The 20,915-nt window shown below is 43.9% G+C and overlaps 1 protein-coding gene across 1 annotated transcript in view; it reads left to right on the top strand.

Moving 5' to 3' along the window:
• The first annotated feature begins 6 nt into the window (after positions 1-6).
• Positions 7-20,915, top strand: part of PREP (prolyl endopeptidase) — a 120,082-nt gene continuing 99,173 nt past the window's right edge. Inside the window, exons 1-2 of the mRNA XM_029945298.1 lie at positions 7-103; positions 5,089-5,163. Coding sequence (XP_029801158.1) covers positions 59-103; positions 5,089-5,163 — 120 coding nt within the window. The 5' untranslated portion in view covers positions 7-58. The remainder of the gene's footprint in view (positions 104-5,088; positions 5,164-20,915) is intronic.

Here is a 20,915-nt window from a genome sequence, read left to right as displayed (position 1 = left end):
CCGGCCCGCTAGCGCCCGCAGTCCGCGCCCCCACGCCGCACCCCGCCCGTCCCTGGCCATGCTGTCCTTCCAGTACCCCGACGTGTACCGCGACGAGACCGCCGTGAGTACCCCAGCCCTCGCCCGCCGCGGGAGCCGCGTGTGCCGCTGCCCGCGGCCCCTCGCCCCGCAGCCCCTCGCCCCCTGCGTCCCTCCCCTCCCCCTCGGCCTTTGTTTGCGAGACACGGGCCGGGGGCGACGGGCTCCTCCCGAGCCGCGGGGGCCATGGTGGCCGTCACTGGCCGCCTAGAGGCGGCAGAGCCCGAGGTCGGTCGCCGCTTGTCCGCCTCCTAAAAATCAATGAGGTCAAGGGCAGACACCCAGGTAGGAATGGGCGTTTGACGGGATTGGGAAGACAGAACGTGTCACTGCTTTTTGACTGGAGGAGACTCTTGCTTAAATATGGTGGTAGGAGAAAGTATGTATGTGTGTAGATGATGTAAAATTTAACAACAAAAGCAAACTTTTTAAACTTCCGAATTAGAAATCCTTGAAGTTCATTCATTCGATATTAAAACGTGCTGCGAGCGCCTGCCCTGCCCCAGGCCGGGTACTGGGCGTTGGGCGCTGGGGTTGCAGAGACACGACCGAGGAACGCGGAGGGTGGAGCAGTGACCCCGTAGGGTTGCAGTGCTGATCCAAGTTTTCCTAAACAAGAAAAGGAGTTGATGCGGGGGAGAGGAGGGCTTCAGAAGGGGAGGGGATGGCCTTTTTCAGAATGAGTTTGTTTTGCTTAGTGGAAGGGTTAGCCATCATTTACATAAGCTGTGGATTAGCTCAGGGTAACTGTTGAGATCTAGTGGGTGGAAATCTGGGCAAACACCCTTTTTGTGTAAAAATTAATTTGGCATCTTAAGAACTGGAATGAATCCAAATGTTGTGGGCTTGATTCTCTGAGGAGTAGCCAATATCGCAGATTCCTTAAAATAGAATCAGAATAAAAAATTTTTTTGTATATGTAGATCAGTTTTTTTTCCCCCTGCCTCCTCTGATCCGATTTATGCCAGAATGTCTACTTAAAAACTCATTTCACTTTGGGTTAGAAGGTACTGAGGCTTTAAGGTAAAGGCCATATTGTTTTACATTAAGACTTCCAAGTGGCACTGATGCATTCATGGTTTCTTTGACCACTGGCCATCTGGTAACCATGATTTCTCAGTCTGTGCAGCTGCTTGCTTATTAAATTTACTTTAACAGCCCAAGAAGCTGTATTCCTGTGTTTCAAAGAGTTGTTCCCTTTGTGTAAAGTGATCCTGCCGGAATGGAAAAGAGGGCAGACCGAGTACGAAGACCTGAGTGCTAGTGCTGGTTTTGTCACTCACTAGCTGGATGCCTTTGGGCAGATCACTTACCCGTTATGGGCCTTCTTTCTCATATATAAAATATTAGTACTGGCTTGGCCAACCATGGGGCTTAGGACTGACTTTTGCAGTAAGAATGTCATCATTCATTTATTCGTGCCAGACTTTAGCGACCAGAAGACCTGTGAATATCTCAGTTCAGTTCTTAAGGATCTTGGAGTTTTCAGATAGATTAAAAGAATAAAGAACTGTTGTGTGGCTTGATAAGTCTCATTTAGATTTGTTTTTCGTTGGGATTGCTTCTTACTTAGTTTTTCTCTATTTGGGTTATCAAAATCCTGCAGTTCTTGAAAGGATTAAGTGAGGATTTTACGAAGACACCAAAAAGATTGCAAACAAGTAACTCAAAGGGTTCTAGAGATTTTTGTATTCTCTAGTTTTTTCTCACCAAAGAGCTCATGAAAACCCTAAGCCTCATGGCCAAGGGAATATAGCTCAGGTCTGGCTTGGTCCCTCTTTGGATCCCATGGTATACTTATCCTAGCCCTAATAGCCTACAAGAAGTATCTTGATTACTAAAACCTTAGGCTAGATTTAGGCATTTGCTCAGAGGGTCACCTTGATTTCTAGGTTGGGTTTGTCTCTCTCCAGCTGGTGCTAAAGATTGCTTTATGTAGCTCGCTCTCTGTCGCTTGAACATTTTCAGCCATATACCAGGCAGTCTTCTGGTGAACTGTGGGCTTGGATCTTACAACCATTTTTAGTGAATTTCTGCCCTAATGAGCAGAGATTTGGAAACCATGACACTTCCAGTGTCACACCCTTGTCTGTACCCACAGCATGTTGCTATCAGGAGATTCAGGCCGGCTCCAGGGCTTAGAAGAGTGTCTAGGGTGAGTGGAGAACACCGATAAGAATGGGATTAATTTCCGGGGGGAAGAGATCATACGTGAATTGAGCCTGGAATGTGGCCAGTTGGATAAGGTAGAAAGGATATTCCTGGCCATGTGACCAAAATAAATCAGAGGTAGGGCTGAACAGTCATGGACTTGCGTTGTTTGTAGGATGGCAGTAAGGCCGTTGTGACCATCTATGGGTGGATAAGTTTGGGTGGGGGGTGTAAAGAAAAAAAAAGAAGGTGGGGCCAGGTTTGATGGGCTCTGCCTGCTGTGTTTAGGACTCTGCAATTTATCCTGAAGTCAGCAGGTGAGCTGTTGAATAGTACAAGCAAAATACCTTAGTATCAGGGGATATGGCTCTAAGACTACCCCACTTGTAGGGTGTAGTCTTGTAGAAGAAAAAAAAGGGGGCAGGGGAGTAGAGTAGTGGCATGGGGCTCCTGAGATTGCCTGTGGGATTGTCCTGGAGAGAATCAGTTTCCTATCCCGGTTAAAAGTGTTTGCCGAATAACTGCCCTTAATCTGCTTCAGGTGGTAATGCTGGTTCTGGGGAGATGGAGCTGTTTCCTGACCATAAACACAGTTCAGGAGGCACCACTGGGTTCTGAGTTAGGTCCGGGTGTGGACCTGCCCATTTACGCCTGGTCTGGTTCAGTAGCAAGAGGTTAAGTCCACAGGCTTTGGGGTTAGCTCAAAGAGGGTCATGGTTCTGCTGTTTATTAACCCGCCTTTTAAGAGTTGCTTTAGGTCTCTCCAGCCTTAGCGTCCCCACCTGGAAAATGAGTTAGTAAGAGCTTCACAGTGAGGTGCCATGGCTGAAATGTATGTCACAGGGTTTATAGTTCACAGCGATCTCCAAGTGAACCGTAAATCTGTGGCCTTCACCCTCTCTGAATTGCATTCCAAAACCTGTTAAATAGGAGTATCATCCGCCCTCTTACAAGGTTGCTTTAAGACTCTGAGCACAATAATGTGGATGTTTAGCGAATGTTCACTGCTTAGCATCTAGTATTAGGCAAAACTAACATGATTTCTTGTGAATCTTTTCTGCTTTCTCATGACAAGTTTATGGATATGGCTGAGTTTTAGGAACATCATAATCGAGGAACATTTTTAAAGTGTCTGGTGTGTCGTCTCTGAGGAATATTTGGAGAAAAGCTATTGGCAGTGTGCTTTTAGTCCCAGCTCTGGTTCTGAACTCGGTATGGCCCTGGGCACGTTGCCATCTTGTGCCTGCCATTGCTCCTAAAAATGTTGGATTGGAAAGTCCTTTACAGCTCTATTTTTTTCTGATTTCTTATTGTCAGAGAAAAAGAAGGTTATTTTAAGCATGTTTAAAACCACTTCAACGTGTGTAAAATGTAAAAGACTTATAGATAAGAAAAGATACAAAATTTTCATTGAGTGGTAACAGCTAACATTTAGAGAGGGTTTCCATAAGGGTTCAAGATTGCTACTTTTATGAGGACTCTCAGACTAGAATGAGAGAGGCTAGTCTGGTTTTATGTCCCCTGTATTTGTCAACTGTTTAATGAGACCAGTTTCTTGAGTGTTCCACCTTAACTGCCCATTCTTCCAGGGGTGCATTTCTCCAGGTGTTCTCTCACCTGGTACCAGATGAGGAGCGATGAAGGCCCTTTGCCAAGAGCCAGGGGTTTTGGGCACCAAGAGGACCTTCTTAACTGGCCAGCAGCCACCCTGGAACTTTGACCAGCAGGAGACACAGCGGTTTTCCTTTTCCAGGAGATCGATTGCCTCCATTAGGGAATAGCCCTTACCTTTCGACATAATAGACAAAGCAAGGAGACAGATTAAAAATTCATCCAAGATCCTGGTATTCTTGTTCCCAAAAACCTTCTATGAGAAACCATCACTGGAATGTTGGAATTGCTCAGAAGAGATTTACTGGAAAGACGTCCATGTGTTTTCAATGAGATTAATCAGGATAGTATGAAATGGAGAGATTTCGTAATGGTTTTTACCTCTGGAAATTTCATCACCTGGGGAGTGGTGACTCCCAACCACTCCTGGAGCTAAGGGTCAGTTTCTGAGGCCCAGCAACTTGGGGTTTTCAGGAGCTCGAAGGTGTTCCTGGTGCTCAGCCCCCCTGAGGGAGCTCCTGGAGCCTTCCCCTCTGCCTGGCCTTGCCTGCACTAAGCAGGTGTCTTTCTTCAAATACCAGGGTGGTCTGAATGGGTGATGCCACTGGGCCTCTTTCTGTAAGCATTTCGTAACAACACACAAAAGGGAAGAAAGGCTGCAGTTTTAGAAACATTGTTTCATGGTGCTTACGTCAGCTTTTTTAAAGCTGCTATCAACTAGAATCATCTACCACACATTGGTAACCTGCTTTGTGGCAGATTAGACTTAAAGACAAAACTAGTCATATTGTATACAGCAGGGAGATTTTCCTCATCATTAGCAGGCTCAGCAAGAACAGAGAAGAAGCAAACCAGCACGTGTGTGGTGGTTCCTTCACAAACATGCCCTTCTTGCGTCCCTGGCGCATTGTGCGATTCCGTGCTTTGCCACTGACCACACATTTTCAAGTTTCTTTAGCACAGCAGCAGGCCTTTGTTTTGTGTTGTACAGACAGAGCAGTTCCCTATTCTGACCTTTCATCGTTCTCCCGTCTCCAGCCAATACATTCTTTTCATGACGGGTGGCTTGACACCTTTGAGAACCTGCCAGCTTTGGTTCATGTGGTAATTTGGGCAGACACGTTGCCAGTGAGCCAATGGGGTATTTTGCCTGTCCTTTTCCTATTCTTCTTCTGTTACATTCAGAAAATACTAATTTAATTGGAGGTTAGCCACTGATTGTCCAATACCACATTTTGTCTTTTGCAGGTGCAGGATTATCATGGACATAAAATTTATGACCCTTATGCTTGGCTTGAAGACCCAGACAGCGAGCAGACAAAGGTAACTGGGGGTTAAGGTGGTCTTAGTACCTTGCCCCAAACCCTAGACATCAGTAGCTATGGCTTTTCCTTTCTGGTATCTTCCATTGTTTTCTGCTGTGGGACGGTGAATACACCTGTTGGTGCTACCGCTTTTTGTCAAATGATCCATGGGGAAAAGATGGAAGCGTTTTTTTGTCCCAGAGAAAATAAAATGTTTGCAATAATGTTTATGGTTTATGGAAACACTGATGAAGCAAGTATTTGAAAGGAAAATATGAGAAAGAAAGAAAGAAACAAACAAAGAAAATTGTTTTTACCAAATAAAAACGAAAACTTAGAGAAAAATAATGTGAAGGAAACATTTCCTAAAATATTTTTTCCAAAGAAAAAAAAATCCTATAAAGTTGGCCCTTGAACAATGTGGAGGAGAAGGGAAGGGCATTAATCCCCCACCAACACACACAGGCGAAAATCCAACTATATCTCCAAAAATGTAACTACTAATAGTCTACTGTTGACCAGAAGCCTTACCAATACAGGAACAGTTAACACATATTTTGTAAAAATATTGTGTGTTGTACTATTTCAGTAAATTAAGATGGAGAAAAGAAAAGGGTATTAAGAAAATCATAAGGAAGAGAAAATACGTTTACAGTCCTGTACTGTAAACATCCCATGTGCAGGTGGACCCACACAGTTCAAACCTGGGTTGTTCAAGTGTCAGCTGACTGTATGTTGAACAAATATCAGGCCTTGAACACTGAATGCTTGTCCTGGATTATTTACTAATTTTAATTCAACAGCAACAAAATGAACCAAACTGTAAATATAAGAACATTCTTCTATTTTCTAGAAGTAATGGGGTGAAGGGAGAATTTTCTGCTCTGCCAAAAAAAATACAAACCTTTCCTCTTCTTTTGGAGAAACACATAGTATTTTCAGCTGAACTCTCTTTTTGTTAGTAAAACTGCCCCTGAGTGCTGTGACCCACAGATGTTCTGTGGTCCTCGAAGTGCTGGGACCTGTCGTGTGGGATATCCTTACATGTACTGTATGTGGTTAATCAAGTTTGCTTGAGTGAGGGGATTGTTTCTCCAGTCCATCTCAAGTTCCTTGACTCTTATTTAAAACTATATTTATCTATTACTTAGTACATGGGAATATGTATACTATTTCTAATATGCTCACTATTCTGAAAATTTATTTGAGCTTCCATAGAATCCCAGAGTACATGTCCCATTTAAAAAAAAAAAAAAAAAAGCAATGCTAAATGCACTCTGGCTGCTTTTCCAGGACTGCCTCCAATAAGCCTATGTCTTAGCTCCTATGTCTTGTGGTCCCTTGCCACCGTAACTACTGATGTTCTCTGGAGAACTTAACTCAGATTTCCAAGGCAGTTCAGATTTTCCAGGAAAGCATTCCCTTCTGATGTGGGCCTGGCTAGCAGGCTTGGGATTCTCCCCTTGCCCATGCCCACCTCCCATGCCCAGCTGGTTGGTCTGTGGGGTAACAGATTCCATCACCTTTATATCTTTGGGAAGGAGCTTAATGAGGAAGGGAATGGAGCAAAAGGCTCAGCCAGGCACGTGGTCTGTGGAAGAGGAGAAAGTAGAGGCAGGAAGAGGTTGTCCTGGAGTAAATCCCGTGTCGTCTCTTTCTTCTTCCTTCGTTCCCATGCACCGGCTTGCCTGCTTTCCTGTTCCTTCTAGCATGTATGTCCTTTTTAGCTCACTGTAGAAGCCCTTACAATTTCTTCCCTACCTTTTGTCCTTGAAGTAAGCACACCACCATTTTGATTTTCTAATGGTGTTTACTTATGCTAATAATCCTTCTTGTCTCCCTTTCCTGACTTCTTTCAAGAAAGACAAAGGTCTCATGAGTGAGAATTATTGGTATTTGGGTTTTCAGTTCTCTTTCATGAAGCATTCATTAGTTATGAAGGTGGATGGATAGAGATTCCACAATGAGAAATAGATGGGGATCTTTAGGAGTGGATGGAGGCTCTAGCTTTCCAGGGAAGGCTAGGAGGCAGAGGGAGCAGATGTGGGCTGCCTTCTCACCTTGACCTTGCCAGGAACCACCATGATCATGTGGCATTGGCCTCAGCTGAGACAGGGATTGAGCCCGGGAATGGAGAGTCACAGGCAGCTCCCTAACCTGTAATGGATCGGGGGGCCCCAGGAAAGGAGTGAACTTCCTGCGTGCATCTTTTGGAAAACTGCCCTCAGGACTATCTCTGTAATGATTATTTTGAGGTATTGGCTGCAACCTGAATTTTTTAAGGCTTTGATGGTGATTGAGGGATTCAGCACTATTAGAATGACCCAGTTTTTGCTTATGTGTTAATGAACACTGGCTGGTCTGCGGTTGACAAGCCACTTATTAGTAGATGAAAAACTTCGCTAGCGATCTTACAGTCCACGTTGGCTAGAAGCTAATGAGAATATGCTATTATTTTTATGGTATGCGTTTATTGGGTGCTTCCTGTGTGCCAGGCACTCATAGGTAGCTTTACATCTCCTATCATTTAATTCTCAAAGCCTAAAGCAAAGCTTCTTATTTTTCCCATTTTACAGATGAAGTAATTAAGTGAGTAAAGTAATTACAGTGAGTAACATACCCAGGGTCACTTAGCTAGTAAGTGTGGAGATAGCCAGTTATCAACTTTACATTAAAAAATAATAAAAGGAAGAAGACCCTGGGTGTAACAGCTTTGAGGGGGATACATTCATGTCTGTGCTTGTCATGGGACTTGGCCCGCATCCTGCAGGGACCGTGGCGGTGGCCCCCGTGCGCATGCTGGCACCCTTGGGTGTCAGAGGGCTTTGAACCTTTGCCTCCACACTGCAGTCTTCCCACACACCCTGCTCCTTCCTCTCCAGACAGGCTCGTTTGACCAAGTCTAGTAATAGCATCTGGTTTCTGAGGAGTTAAATTTTGGTCTCAGACCAGAATTTTTTCTAATGTGTTTTTTTCTAATGAGCAGAAGAGCAGCACGAACATTTTCTGCTCATGGTTAGACATATACACAAAGGTGTATTAGTCATACCTTGGTGTGAAGAGGAATATCTTCACATAGCCTCCAAAACAAAGAAAAGGCTGCTTTTTCAATAAAAACCAGTCAGAAAGTGAGGAACATTTGTAGCTCTTTTATACTAAAATCTGAAATGCTATCAGGAGGTCTTTGATTTAATCTGGTATGTAATATGGGTTATCCGTTTCTGACAATGACTGGCATTTAAGGCTTTATCCCTTATAAAAGAGTATCAGAGCAGACTTGTAACTTAAAAAATTCTCAGAAACCAGGGTAGGAGGTAGTTGAATCTAGATGAATCCTTTAAAGCTGTCAAGGTCCATATAATCCTGTTTTATAGGAAATGCTCCAGATTGTAAATGATCCTATTCACAACTCACTTGACTCTGAAGCAAATCCAACCTTGATATGAAAACTCGAGATACTTTGTGAAGAGGAGAAACAGAACAGTCCTACATAGTAGATATATAATACGAGCCACATCAAACTTTTCAAGTACACACATTTTATTTATTTTTTATTATTTTTTAAATTATTTTTTTAATGTTTATTTTTGAGAGAGAGAGACACAGAGTGTGAGCAGGAGAGGGTCAGAGAGAGAGAGGGAGACAGAATCAGAAGCAGGCTCCAGGCTCTGAGCTGTCAGCATAGAGCCTGATGCGGGGCTGGAACCCATGGACTGTGAGATCATGGCCTGAGTTGAAGTCGGCCGCCAACCAACTGAGCCACCCAGGCACCCCTCAAGTACCCACGTTTTAAAAAGTACAAAGAAATAGGTGAAGTTATTTTATAGTCCTATATCTAATTAGTATTTTCAAAATATTAGTATCTCAACAGGTAATCAAAATAGTATTAAAATACTTTCATTTTTTTTTGAAGTAAGTTTTTGAAATATAGTGAATATTTTACACTTCCAGTACATATCAATTCAGATCAGCCACACTTCAGGGGTTCAGTAGCCACATGTGGCTAATGGCTCCTGAATGAGACAATGAAGATATAAGGGCCAACTTTTCCTGTGATTATAAAGAATATATATAAATTTAGTAGATTTAAAAGAAAGCAGTATTTATCACCAGAGTTAAAGAATACTTTAATATTAATATAGAAATGGATTAAATAAAACTATATAATTATCCTAATTAATATTAAAAAGAAGTTAAAGGGGTGCCTGGGGGGCTTAGTCGTTTAAGCATCCGGCTCTTGATTTCGGATCAGGTATGATCTTGTGGTGTGGGTTTGAGCCCTGCATCCGGCTCTGTGCTGACAACATGTGGAGGCTGCTTGGTATTCTCTCCCTGTCCTCTCTCTCTGTGCCTCCCCCACTCTTGCTTGCTCACTCTCAAAATAAATAAATAAACTTAAAAAAAAAATTAAAGTCTAAAAATACAGGAGGAATGACAGTGCTTTATCAAAGTGGTATCTCATTTAAAACAACACCTTAAATACTAGGCTAAATGTCTCTGTCACTACTATTTTTATATGTTCACAAAGCTTTGATCAGTACAATAAAACATGAATTAAAATTTGGAGAGAAGAAAATAAAAATCATGAATTGTGGATAATATGGTCATGTATCTAGAAAACCTAAGGGAAACAAATGAAAACTTACTAGAACTAATGATTCCATAAAGTGATTATGTGTAAAATGGTATGTAAAAAACTCTTATATATATCATCAGTAACAAGAAATTAACCCATCTGAGAGCAACAAAAAGCAAACATTTGGAAGTGAAAAAGAGATTTTGTTCCTACTGGGAAAGTAATAATGCCACTTTGAAAATACAGAGATCTTGAAAAGGGTCAGTTTTGGGGTATTCTTTCTTTTTTAAAAATTTTATTAACAAAAATTTTTTAAGTATATTTATTTATTTTGAGAGAGAGAGAAAACACAAATGGGGGAGGGGTAGAAAGAATCCGAAGCAGGCTTCACACTATCAGCACAGAGCCTGATTTGGGGCTTGAACCCACGAACCATGAGATCATGACCAGACTTGAAACCAAGAATCAGATGCTTAACCAACTGAGCCACCCAGATGCCCTGGGACGTTGTTTCTGCTAGTAAACATTTTCCAACAGCAGTGTAGCGTTTAAGTAGAATATGTTGAATCTGCTCAGTGACGTAGTAGAGGCATCTGTTAAAATGTTGGGCTCTAAAGATTGCATGCTAACATGAAAACAAGATTATGGTAGGATATTATTAACTGCAAGAAGGATAAAAATTACGGTGCTCCAAATGGTTACAACTTTAACAGCGACCTTTGTAAAATGGTTACAGGAGAATCTATATGGGAATAGAAATGAAACAACAAAAATCAGATAAAGGGAAAGCTCTGGGTTAAAAGCACTTTAGAGAGCGAAGTGTGACTTGAAACATCTGAACCATAGTGAAATCTCACTGGTATAAGCGCAACACCAGGGTGACCTTGGAAGTTTTCAGCATGAAGTGCTAGAGAGGGAGGTTTGCAGTCATTAAAAATGATCTGGAGACTGAGTAGGCTGGCCCCAACAGGCAGTTAGTGCCTACACTCCTTTCCACAGGCATTTCCAGCGTGCCCTTTGGCGCTTTGGAGCAGTCTTCCTGCACGCCAGTATTTGACGCTGAGGTTAACTTGAGCCTTCAATCTAATAACGAGGCTCTGCGCCCCTGTCATCCATCCACTGATGTTAATGTGCTCATGGTCTACATCCTCATTTTTAACTTTCTAGATTTCCTTCCTCGAAACAAAGAAGCAAACCCCAAACTCCACACTCTATGTAGCTTTTTGTAACCTCTTTATTCCTCTTCGTTGGTGTCCTGGTCCTTTCAGGGGTGCCCTGTTAGTTGTTATTTCAGATTTTACCATGAGCCATCTCCCTCTCTCTGTCCGCGAGTCACTCTGCACGCCCCGTGACATACACGACCCCCCCTTCCTTTGTCACCAAACCTGGTAATATTGCCCAGCAGCATAGACCAACCTCCTCATGAGCAGCCGTGGCCCAACTGTCAAATCCAGAAACTTCCCAACCGTAGGTTCTCCACTACGCACGTGGACCACACGTCCAGGGGAGTGGTGGAGACTTGCCGGGGTCCTGTCCAGGGGACTGCTCTGCCGTTTGGCCCTGCATTGAGTCCCAGGCCCCCAGACTCCGCTTCCATGCTTTCAGCAGCTGATGTGACAGTCTCACTTTGAGGTCACCGTGAGACTAAAAATTAGCACTTGTCCTGGCCTCTCCGCTCACTGTGGTGCAGTCCTTCCGCGCTGTTTGCTCTCCTTCCTGAGAGTGATAAATCCTCTCTTTACGTCGCTGGATTTGTTTGCAGCCCCAGGGTCCAGACAGAAGCAGTGTCCTTGTAAGCTTTTGAGGAGGCTCTCCGTCTTACCCCATGGTTTGTGGCTCCAACTTCTTACTTGCATATCCCAGAAGTTGTTACCAAGTTACTGTAGGGGAGATACACCGAGAATGGAGGGCTTTATACCTTTCAAGGGACAGCCCTCTTAATTGTAACTGTCAAATTTGACTTTTTAACTAATTGTCAAATCTGCCTTTCACAGAAACTCTGTCCTGAGACTTTGGCACAGTAATAACTAAGTGTAGAATATGTAGAATAATGACTAATTTTGTTTTCTCCCTAAGAGCAGCCCTAAGCAAAATGAGAGCGATGGCAAACAGCTCTGTTTCCTTGGTGGATCCTGCACGAGAAGAACGTTAGTGAGAACCAGCAACAACAAAACAAAACAGTCGCTTTAGTTTATGTTCATTCCTTCTGATAAAATAGAATTACCATCTGTTTCAGAGAAGATCAAAGGAATACACAGCATAGGTCTTCTCTAGGATGTTATTTGCTCTCCTTTCCCTTCGTCCCATTGGGCTGAATAGTTGGAGGTAGCTCATTACACCTGCTGACAAGAGGCTGGGGAATGTATGGAGGAGAGCACGAGTCCTTCAGTCTTTCAGAGTAGGAAACCTGGACACGTCACCTTTCCCGTCCCTTGTTCTTGCACTGTTTCCTTCTCTGGCAGGCAAGATTTAAATCTTAAATGACTTCTGATCATCTCCAGGATATTGAAGTAGCCTGGGAATTCAGAGTGGGTATTTTAGTATCACAGAGGTCAGTGGAGAACAAAGTTTAAGGAGGTCGACACCTGCTTTCAGGCGTCCTTCTTGCCTAGTGTGAGGTGTGTTTTCTTGTTGGTTTGCTTGCTTTTGTTTTCATTTTTTTTAATTTTTTAAATGTTTTATTTATTTTTTGAGAGAGATAACGCGAACAACGGAGGGTCAGAGAGAGAGGGAGACACAGAATCCGAAGCAGGCTCCAGGCTCTGAGCTAGCCATCAGCACAGAGCCTGACACGGGGGTCGAACCCACGAACCATGAGATCATGACCTGAGCCGAAGCCAGACGTTTAACCAACTGAGCCACCCAAGTGCCCCTGTTTTCATTGTTAGTTAGCTCTAAAAGTGTGTAGCATGAGGAGTTTCTGCTCTGTTCTAGCACCAGTCAGGCCTAGTGGACACTGGGCTTTCCCTAGCATGGGAACCAGAGCCAACCTGTGGAAGAACTGGCTTGGAGCTAGGGGAGCAGAATTCGTTTATCCAGTTGCATTTCTGCCTCAGGTCACCGTGCTGTCAGGCTGCAGAGGTTGCTCCCAGGACTTCCGGTGCTGTGAAGGGCCAGTTCAATGTCTGTGAGCCAAAAGACAGCAGATAGAGTTCGCTGGAGATTAGTTGGGTTCTTTGAAGACTTTAGGGCAAACTGAATATCTATCCTCTCTGTGGACACTTCCTTCATCCTGTGAACTTGCAGCCACTCCTCATGTCACCTCTGTTGGGAAGCAGTGTGGAGGCAGAGAATATTTGCCAGATGGGACTGGAAGTCAGAACATACAAGTCAGAGCTCTTGTTCTTCCATTTTCTCATTCTATGACCATGGCAGGCTACCTAGCTGGATTCATTTTATTCGTCTGTAAAATGAGTATTATTGAAATAAGTTCCAAGGTTATACTGACCTTCACCTGAGAAAATGCATGGAGGAATTAATTTTCCATACCCAGCAGAGGTCTGTGTAAACTAGGATGGTGTAGCTTGGGGCACTGCTGCATAATCGTACCGCGACACAGACCTTCCGACTCTAGTGCTCCAGCTGCTTAGTCAGATGTCAAACTTCAAAGACTCTTCTCTTTATTTTTATCCAGAAAACTAAGAAGGATTTCCTTTCGAAGCCTTCGTGTGTAAGTTAAAGAGGCTTAGGCTCTGCAAACGGGTGTTTTTCCATGGGACTGTGACTTCAAGGGGGTGCCGGTGTTCTGAAGTGTGATGACTAGACTAGGGCAGAGATCACCGTAAAGCTGTTTGGTAGTACGTCTCTTAACTGGGGCCTTGTGAACGCCCGTGGAAAGCTGCCTGTGAAACACCCTTCCACCCGTTCGTTACTGTTCCACGTAAGGACCTGAATTGGGAAGTACCACTATGCTGTCCATTCTTGAGTGGAAACAGGAAGGGCTTTAGGTAAATATGTTACCACATATTATCTCAGGCTCTTAAATATCTCACGCATCACCGCCTTTGGAAAGGTTTATCCTTATAGTTTACGAATATACTTCTTATAAATCCACAGTTGAAATACGTAATTAGGGGAACAACTTCCTTTTGATGTATGGATGGGATAATCATCAAAAGTATGAGGAAGTTGCTGGTACTGGACCATCCTCTTTTCTAAATGCTGCTGGCTCTTTTCTGTTTTCTCATGCCTACTATAACCAGGGTTTGTTTGTTTTTTGTTTTTTAAAGTTTATTTATTTTGAGAGAGAGCATGTGCATAAGCCAGGGAGGGGCAGAGAGAAAGAGAGAGAATCCCAAGCAGGCTCCATACTGTCAGTGGAGAGCCCGACGTGGGGCTCAAAGCCATAAACTGAGATCATGACCTGAGCCGAAATCAAGAGTTGGACACTTAACCGACTGAGCCACCCAGGTACCCTGGTAACCAGGGTTTTGATGTGAGCAGCAGAAATGGATTCTGGCCAACTTTAGCAAATAGGGAATTTATGGTAAGGGTAAGGCCAGCTCCTGGAGTAGACTGAAGGGCTAGGCTTGGAACAGACAGGTTCCTACCAGATTGTTCTGGGGCTCCATGGCAGGAATTCAAATTTTCACCCAGCACTGCTAATGGCATAAGTGATCTTCACTCATTCAACTGTCTGTCCCTTGTTTAGTGACTCTCCCAGGAGAGGGAGTTTTGATTGGCTAAACTCCAAATGTGTGCTCACTCCTTGGCTCACTGGGGTAATGGGAAATTTGGTAGAAGCCCCAGGGGCCCTCTTGGCTTCTGTCCCATCAGGAAGCTACCTAGAATTACAGTCTGCTAAGAAGGGAGGACACTGGAAATGAATGAATGAATGCTGGCCACCCCAAATGTCACAGGTCTGCTGGTTTTCTCCTCTTTCTTCTCCATATGTGTTTGTTCTCTTCCCTGTTCCCTGTCTTTCCTCTTCTATCCAAGTTTACCTGTGTGTCCACTGTGGCAAGCATTAGATTAAATTGGGAGGAGGAGCAGACACGCTGTCATAAGTAAAACAAACGTGGCCCCTGCTGGCATGGAATTTACATGCGAGCACAGGAGAAGCAGTGATTGGGGGCGCACAAGCCACTTAACCTTCGAGCTGCTAGAGTTCATGTTGCAGGGAGGCTGAGACACATCTTGCGTATAGGCTGGGATGGCAGCCCCTGTGTTCAACATCGGGGAGAGCTCCACTCTGGAAAAGCAGACCCCAGACCACTGACAACGTGCATGAAGTGCTTGAATACATTCAGTAGTGATACCTTCCTTGTGGGCACTTCCTCGGCTTTGGTTTTTAATCATCACGGTGTTCCTATGAGAAATGCTGATATCAGATATGTTTGGGGAAATCATTGGAAAAGAACTAACAACTGAAGAACTGAGATAACTCTGACTTCTTCCGGCCTCTCTTTTTGTCCCCCTCAACCATAGCTGTCTAAAATCCACTCACCACCATTTCCAGGGAACGAAGCACTTAGTCATAAAAATCACCTTCCTTGGGCGCTTAGTAAAATACAGGTGTCAAAGCTGTAATTCTGGAGCCTCTGATTTCAGTAGAAATCTCTGTCTTCTGGATAGTTCTTAAGGTCCAGAAAGCTTGAGGAAACTGCCCTAGAGAATCCTCAGACATAGTAAGAGAAAGGTAGTAACACCTTTGGTTTATACTGGGTCCACTTTCAAGGAGTCAGAGTCCTAGCTGATGCCTCACTGCTGTTTATAGCGTCTTTAAAAGTTGGAGGGGCAGTGTTTGTGGTTCTGACATTTTCCATTGGGAGATACCAAGGCATGTGTTAGAATAAAGACTTCTCAGGCTCTCCTGTGTAATATTGTACAGCACTGACCATTTTAGTCAGCTGTCTGTTTAATCATACATGTGCTTCTTGGGAATTCCGGTTCTGCCCCTCTAAAATCTCATGCCTTTCTCCTTTTTTAAATTTATTTATTTTTAAATCCTTGCTGACACTGCTCTGGTTCAGGCATGCATTGCCATTGTGCTAGATATTCAGTAGCTTCCTAACTTGTCTCCCTTCTTCTAGAATTTTCTTTCTACCCTATTCCCCCCAGCAACTAATGGGAATGCTTAGAGATTCTTGGAACCTGCTTATTCATTGGAAGGCAATATGGCAGGATCATTTAATGAGCAGCTTCAGAGGTAGAAAGACAGGTTTGAATCTTTACACCACAGTTTCATTAAATGTGACTGACATTGGTCATATTTTTTAACCACTCCAAACTTCAATTTTCTGATTTATAATTTGGAGCAAACTACTCTGTATGGTCGTGGTGAGAATTAAGTGATATTTGTGAATCATGCAGCAAAATGGTAGACACAATAAGTGCTTGATAAATGTTTGCCACTGCATTTATTGTAGAGCAGTTTAAATAGCACGGAAATTATCTGTTTAATAATTTAGAGCTATCTGGGACAAATTCTTTTGTTGCAATTAGTTCTTAGGCTCTTTTTCTCCACTTTCTTTCATGGATTATTACCCTGTTCAGATCTTTCTTTGTGGATCAATTTTAATCCTTTGTGTTTCCTAGAACATTGCCCATATCATTGAGAGTCTAAAATGTACCAGCACAGGGTTACGTGTAATAGGTCTTACATCCCTGACTTTACTCTGTCTGTGGCTATGTTTCTTTATCATTTCTAATTTTTAGTTTCTGGAACATCTCTCCCCTTTTCTTGCTTAGCTTAGCCAGAGCTTTGGTTGAATCTGTTTTTTTTTCCTTAAAAAAATTTTTTTTAAAAAGAAGCCATGCAAGGACTCATAAGTTATACTCTTTTAATTTTCTAGTTCATTAATTTCTTCTTATGTTCTTTTGTTACTTTAGAACTTTGATTTGAATGTTTAGTTTCATTTCACTTTCTCATGTACTGATAAGACACGTCCGTGTAGATACACCTTCCTCAGCCTTGCCTGCCAGGACTTGGGCAAACTGGGGGTGATTTCCTCTTCTCCTTGGCTGCTCGGGTTCTCTCAGCCTCATCTTGCTCGGCAGATGGAGGACTCCTAAAAGAGCTGCTAGGAAGCTGGATTGCTGGTACCTGAAACCTGGCTCACTCCAGTTCCTGTGAAAAAAGGACAAAGTGGTTGTAATTGGTGACAAGGGCTTAAGAGCCTTTAGGCACAGCCCGATCCAGGAGTGCACGTGACCTTTCTGGAAACCTGTTTCTCTTTGTCTTTAGGTCATCTGCTTTTTTCTGATTGTTTTGTTTTCCAGCAACCTCTCCCTTGTGGTAGGGAAAGATGGGCCTTGCCTCTTTCTGTTTTACTCAGTCCTCTTGGCCCCAAATCCCATAAGATAAGATAACTTCTGTCTGCCAGTATTCATCTCTCCCTGAAAAAGGATTCTGATTGCTTTGCCTGGGTTCATGACTCCTTTATTGACTGTTACCTATAGAGAAGAATCAATGGAAAGACTGCTTACAAAAATGGATTAAGGTTTTCTTGGATAAAGAATGTAGAAAGGAGTTAGTGGAGTTAGAATACAGACTGAGGTAGCAGTAACGTCATCTGACAGATGGTGCGAGCTCCTGGTACTCAGAAACGGTAAAATCTGATGGAGAGGGTAGACCACAAACTTCCTGAAAGCGTAACTGTCACTTACCAGACCCAGCTTTTTTATTCGAACACAGAGCACCTCACCTGTGCCAGCCACGCCTCAGCCGTCACAGTGTGATTGCTGTCCTTCAGGACAGGGCACACCCAGACACCAGCACTGTGTGCGCAGGTCACGAAACAAGCCTTTGGACCCTGCGCAAGCCTCATCCTGCATGGGTGTTCTGCCCGGCCCTAGATCAGTCCCTGGATCTAGGGTCAGGGTGCGCGGATGGCCCATAGAGGTCACACAGCCCTCCCCCACTCTGTCAGTGGGACTTCTCAAAGGTACCAACAAGAAACAGATGTTACCTCCCGAGGTTTTGCCACATCTCATGAATTTTAATTCTTAATAGTCTTATATTTCTTGTTTTCTAAATATTCTGGTTGTTGTTTGGATTCCCTTATTGAAAAAAATAGTTATTCAAGAGAGGATGTGTATGCATTTAACTTCATGATCGTGTTTTAGTTAGGTTTGGAGTTGAGGTGCTCTCTGTCCTTGCCAGGTTGCTGGTTAGTAGCCAGTGCCCCAAAGGACGGAGCCAAATGGGGTTAAAGTTTCAGCTTTGAATGGACTTTCTAGTAGGGACTAGATCTGAGAACAAGGCTTGACTATAAGGTCAAGCTGATTTGTCCGTGTGGGATGGGCAGCAGAGGTGTAAAAGAGACCTGGCTGGGATTCTGGAAGGCCCCACTGCACTGTTAAATCACGTGCAGCCGGAAGCTCAGTGTGAGCCTTCCTCACCTGAGGGCGGGCGTCCCAGAGAGAAGAGGTGGACCGGCTCTGGGCTGTTAATGTTGAATGACAAGCCCCGGGGATTTGGAGCTCTTACACTGGAATTCACTCTTTCTCCTCCTTGGGAATAAGTAAGTAATGGGTTTGCGGGACCAGGAAGAGAATGTTGTGGTGTGCTTTTACTGTGACCTGAACCCGCTTTTTTTCTTGGAATTTAAGATTTCCTTTGTTGTGTGAGGAACTGCTAATTATTTTAAAATGTTCAGTGAGTACTGGAAAAAATGGGACACTCTTTTCTCTCTCTCTCTGTATGTATCCTTATATTAGTCTGATAAAATACCTTATTCCATTCCTTTATAGTCTCAGTTTGTAGACCTCATTCCTAAAGCAGCTGCATTTAATTATCTGTTTGGCATGACCTGCCTTCAGTTTGCTGTGTGACTGTCCGATCCTTCTGGCCCTGGGTCCTGGAGCCTCATGGATGAGCTTTGCCACCCCTTACCTTCTTTTTTTGTATAAGGGTATCCCTGCACTTGGAGAGGCATATCTGAATTCTGCCACACTCCCAGCTGTGAGAGGGGACCCACATATGCGTCTCCCTCTGGCCTCCAGGAAGCACTCAGCCTCCTGGTGGCTGGGACCATGGTGTTCGGTCAGACCTTCCTCTGACACCAACCCATTTTTTCGGAAGCCCCTGAAAGTTGCTGTAACCAGGTCATATACACACATTATATGTGTGTGTATAATTTGCAGCAGAAAATCCCCAAAGGATGGTGATGGATAGCACCATTCCTAGTTTTTGTTGTTTATTTGGGAACAATGGAGGTTGATAGCCATGCCCAAGTCGGTGTCCTATAAGACTCCCTCGTGGTCATCTTGACACTTGCCTGACCCACTCCCTCTCACCCCTGCCCCATCCTGGAAATGGTTTCTCCTTTGTTCTCTTGTAGCATTTCCCTTTATCCCTGATTCATCTGTTTAATCTTATGTTAATTGTGGTGTTTTGTATATATAGCTAGTTGGTGAGTAACTGTATGCTTCATTTTTACTCATATATGTATGAGTTGTGCTTATTAAAGGACTTGAGGTATTTTGTAGATTAAAATACAGTGCATGTGAGGACAGCTTGAAGAAATTCTTTCTGAAGACAGGGTAAAGGAATCTCCAGCTCCCAGCCTGAGTGACCCTTGGCCAGGTAGCTCTTCTCTCCTTTTCTTTCATGGTGGTGAGCATATTTAAGATGAGCTCTTATCAGAGTTTTGTGTGCACAGTACAGTCTCGTTAACTACAGGCACAGTGCCGTGCAGCACACCTCTAGAACTTACTCGGTGTGCGTAACTGAAACATTACTTTGCTGTGGAGCTTTCTAAGAGTCCAGGGAAGCAGGAGGCATAAGCTGAGTTTCTTAGTTTTGGGCAGCTATTCAGTGCGCTCACATCCATTCATTGCTATAAAATCTGAACTGCTGATCTTCTTCAGAGGCTCAGCTGCAGGTGTCATTAGTGGGCTTTCAGATTGCAGTCACTTTAACAACACTCTGGAAATGACCGTGGATGCAGAAGCTTCTTGAGGAGCGCGGAGAATTCTAACCCTCACTTCCTTTATCATCGTGGAAGTCCTCCAGTTTTGTTCTTCTCTGTCCTTTCTCCCTTTCTGCCTTTCTCCCAACTTCTTCTAATTTTTAGACTAAGAACCAAATTGTTAAATCCATAAGTGACCAAAGAGGTATTTTCCTGATTAAAATGCCAGAAATCATGTTGACTGTCTGTGGAACCCTTTATAGACCATTTGCTGCCTTCGTCATGAGAGGGATTTGCCCAAGTTATAAAGATGTATGTTAAGGAAGAATTCGAGACTTTGAGGAATTTGGATACTGGTTTTACATGGAGGTCTTTGACTTGGAAGGACACAGTGTTTAAAAACTGCTCTATTTAGTCTAATTAATTGACTACCTCTGTGGGTGAGTGGGTATGTGGGGTGACAAAATTGGTCATAACAGACGTAGAGTTGTTGCATTATTTAGTAGCCTGGCTTAACCATCTTATGAACATTAGAAATGAGAAAACAAAAGCGTCTGCTTCAGCATGAGGTGGATTCAGTTGCGGCAGTTGTGTCTGTACCGTGAGACTTCGAAAAGAAGTGACGCAAGACAGAGAAGCAAGAATACGGTTCCACCTTTCCGAACAAAATGAACTGAGCACATGTGTCTCTTGGACCCGCCTTGGTCCTGCTAGGACCAGAGTAAGTCCTGGATCAGCCTCAGACAAACACAAATCAGATCGGTAAGGGAAGCAGAGCCCACAGGGTGCCCTACTCAGAGGCCCCTCCAGTGGAAGAAGAGGCCAGACAACTGCCTCAGCACACTGGGATCCCAGGCGGGAGCTCTAAGGAGCTAGAATAGTCTGATGAGGCCCTTCTGGGAAATCACCACCATATCCACACACTAGGGTGCCTTGTGCCCATTTTCCTGTCTGCGCCCCATTACAGCGGTCGTTCTGCTCCTTTTAGAGACCAGCCATTTTGCTTGGCCTCAGCCCTCACTGGACCACTGGCCCATTTTCCTGACTACCACTTTTGCTTCCCTAGTCTATTCTTCATCCAAAGCAAGGGTAGATGCTTTAAAAGATGAGTTAGATTTTATAACTGTCTCCTTTCCCAGTCATAGCTTGTTTGCCCCTAAAATGAAGATTTAAACTTCATAACTGCCCACCAGGTGCCACGTGATCAGCTCCCGCCTGAGTCTTCACTCCCTGTCACTCATTCCCAGCCTCTCTGCCTGCCCTGCTCTCCTTCACACCCGCGAGCTCCCATCTCCCAGGTCCTGCACTTGCTGTTCCTTGGTCCGGGACACTTCTCCCGTC

Source organism: Suricata suricatta, chromosome 7, assembly GCF_006229205.1.
Source record: "Suricata suricatta isolate VVHF042 chromosome 7, meerkat_22Aug2017_6uvM2_HiC, whole genome shotgun sequence".
Taxonomy (NCBI): domain Eukaryota; kingdom Metazoa; phylum Chordata; class Mammalia; order Carnivora; family Herpestidae; genus Suricata; species Suricata suricatta.
The sequence above is the reverse complement of the archived record's forward strand: the minus strand, read 5'-3'. Positions and strand labels throughout refer to the sequence as shown.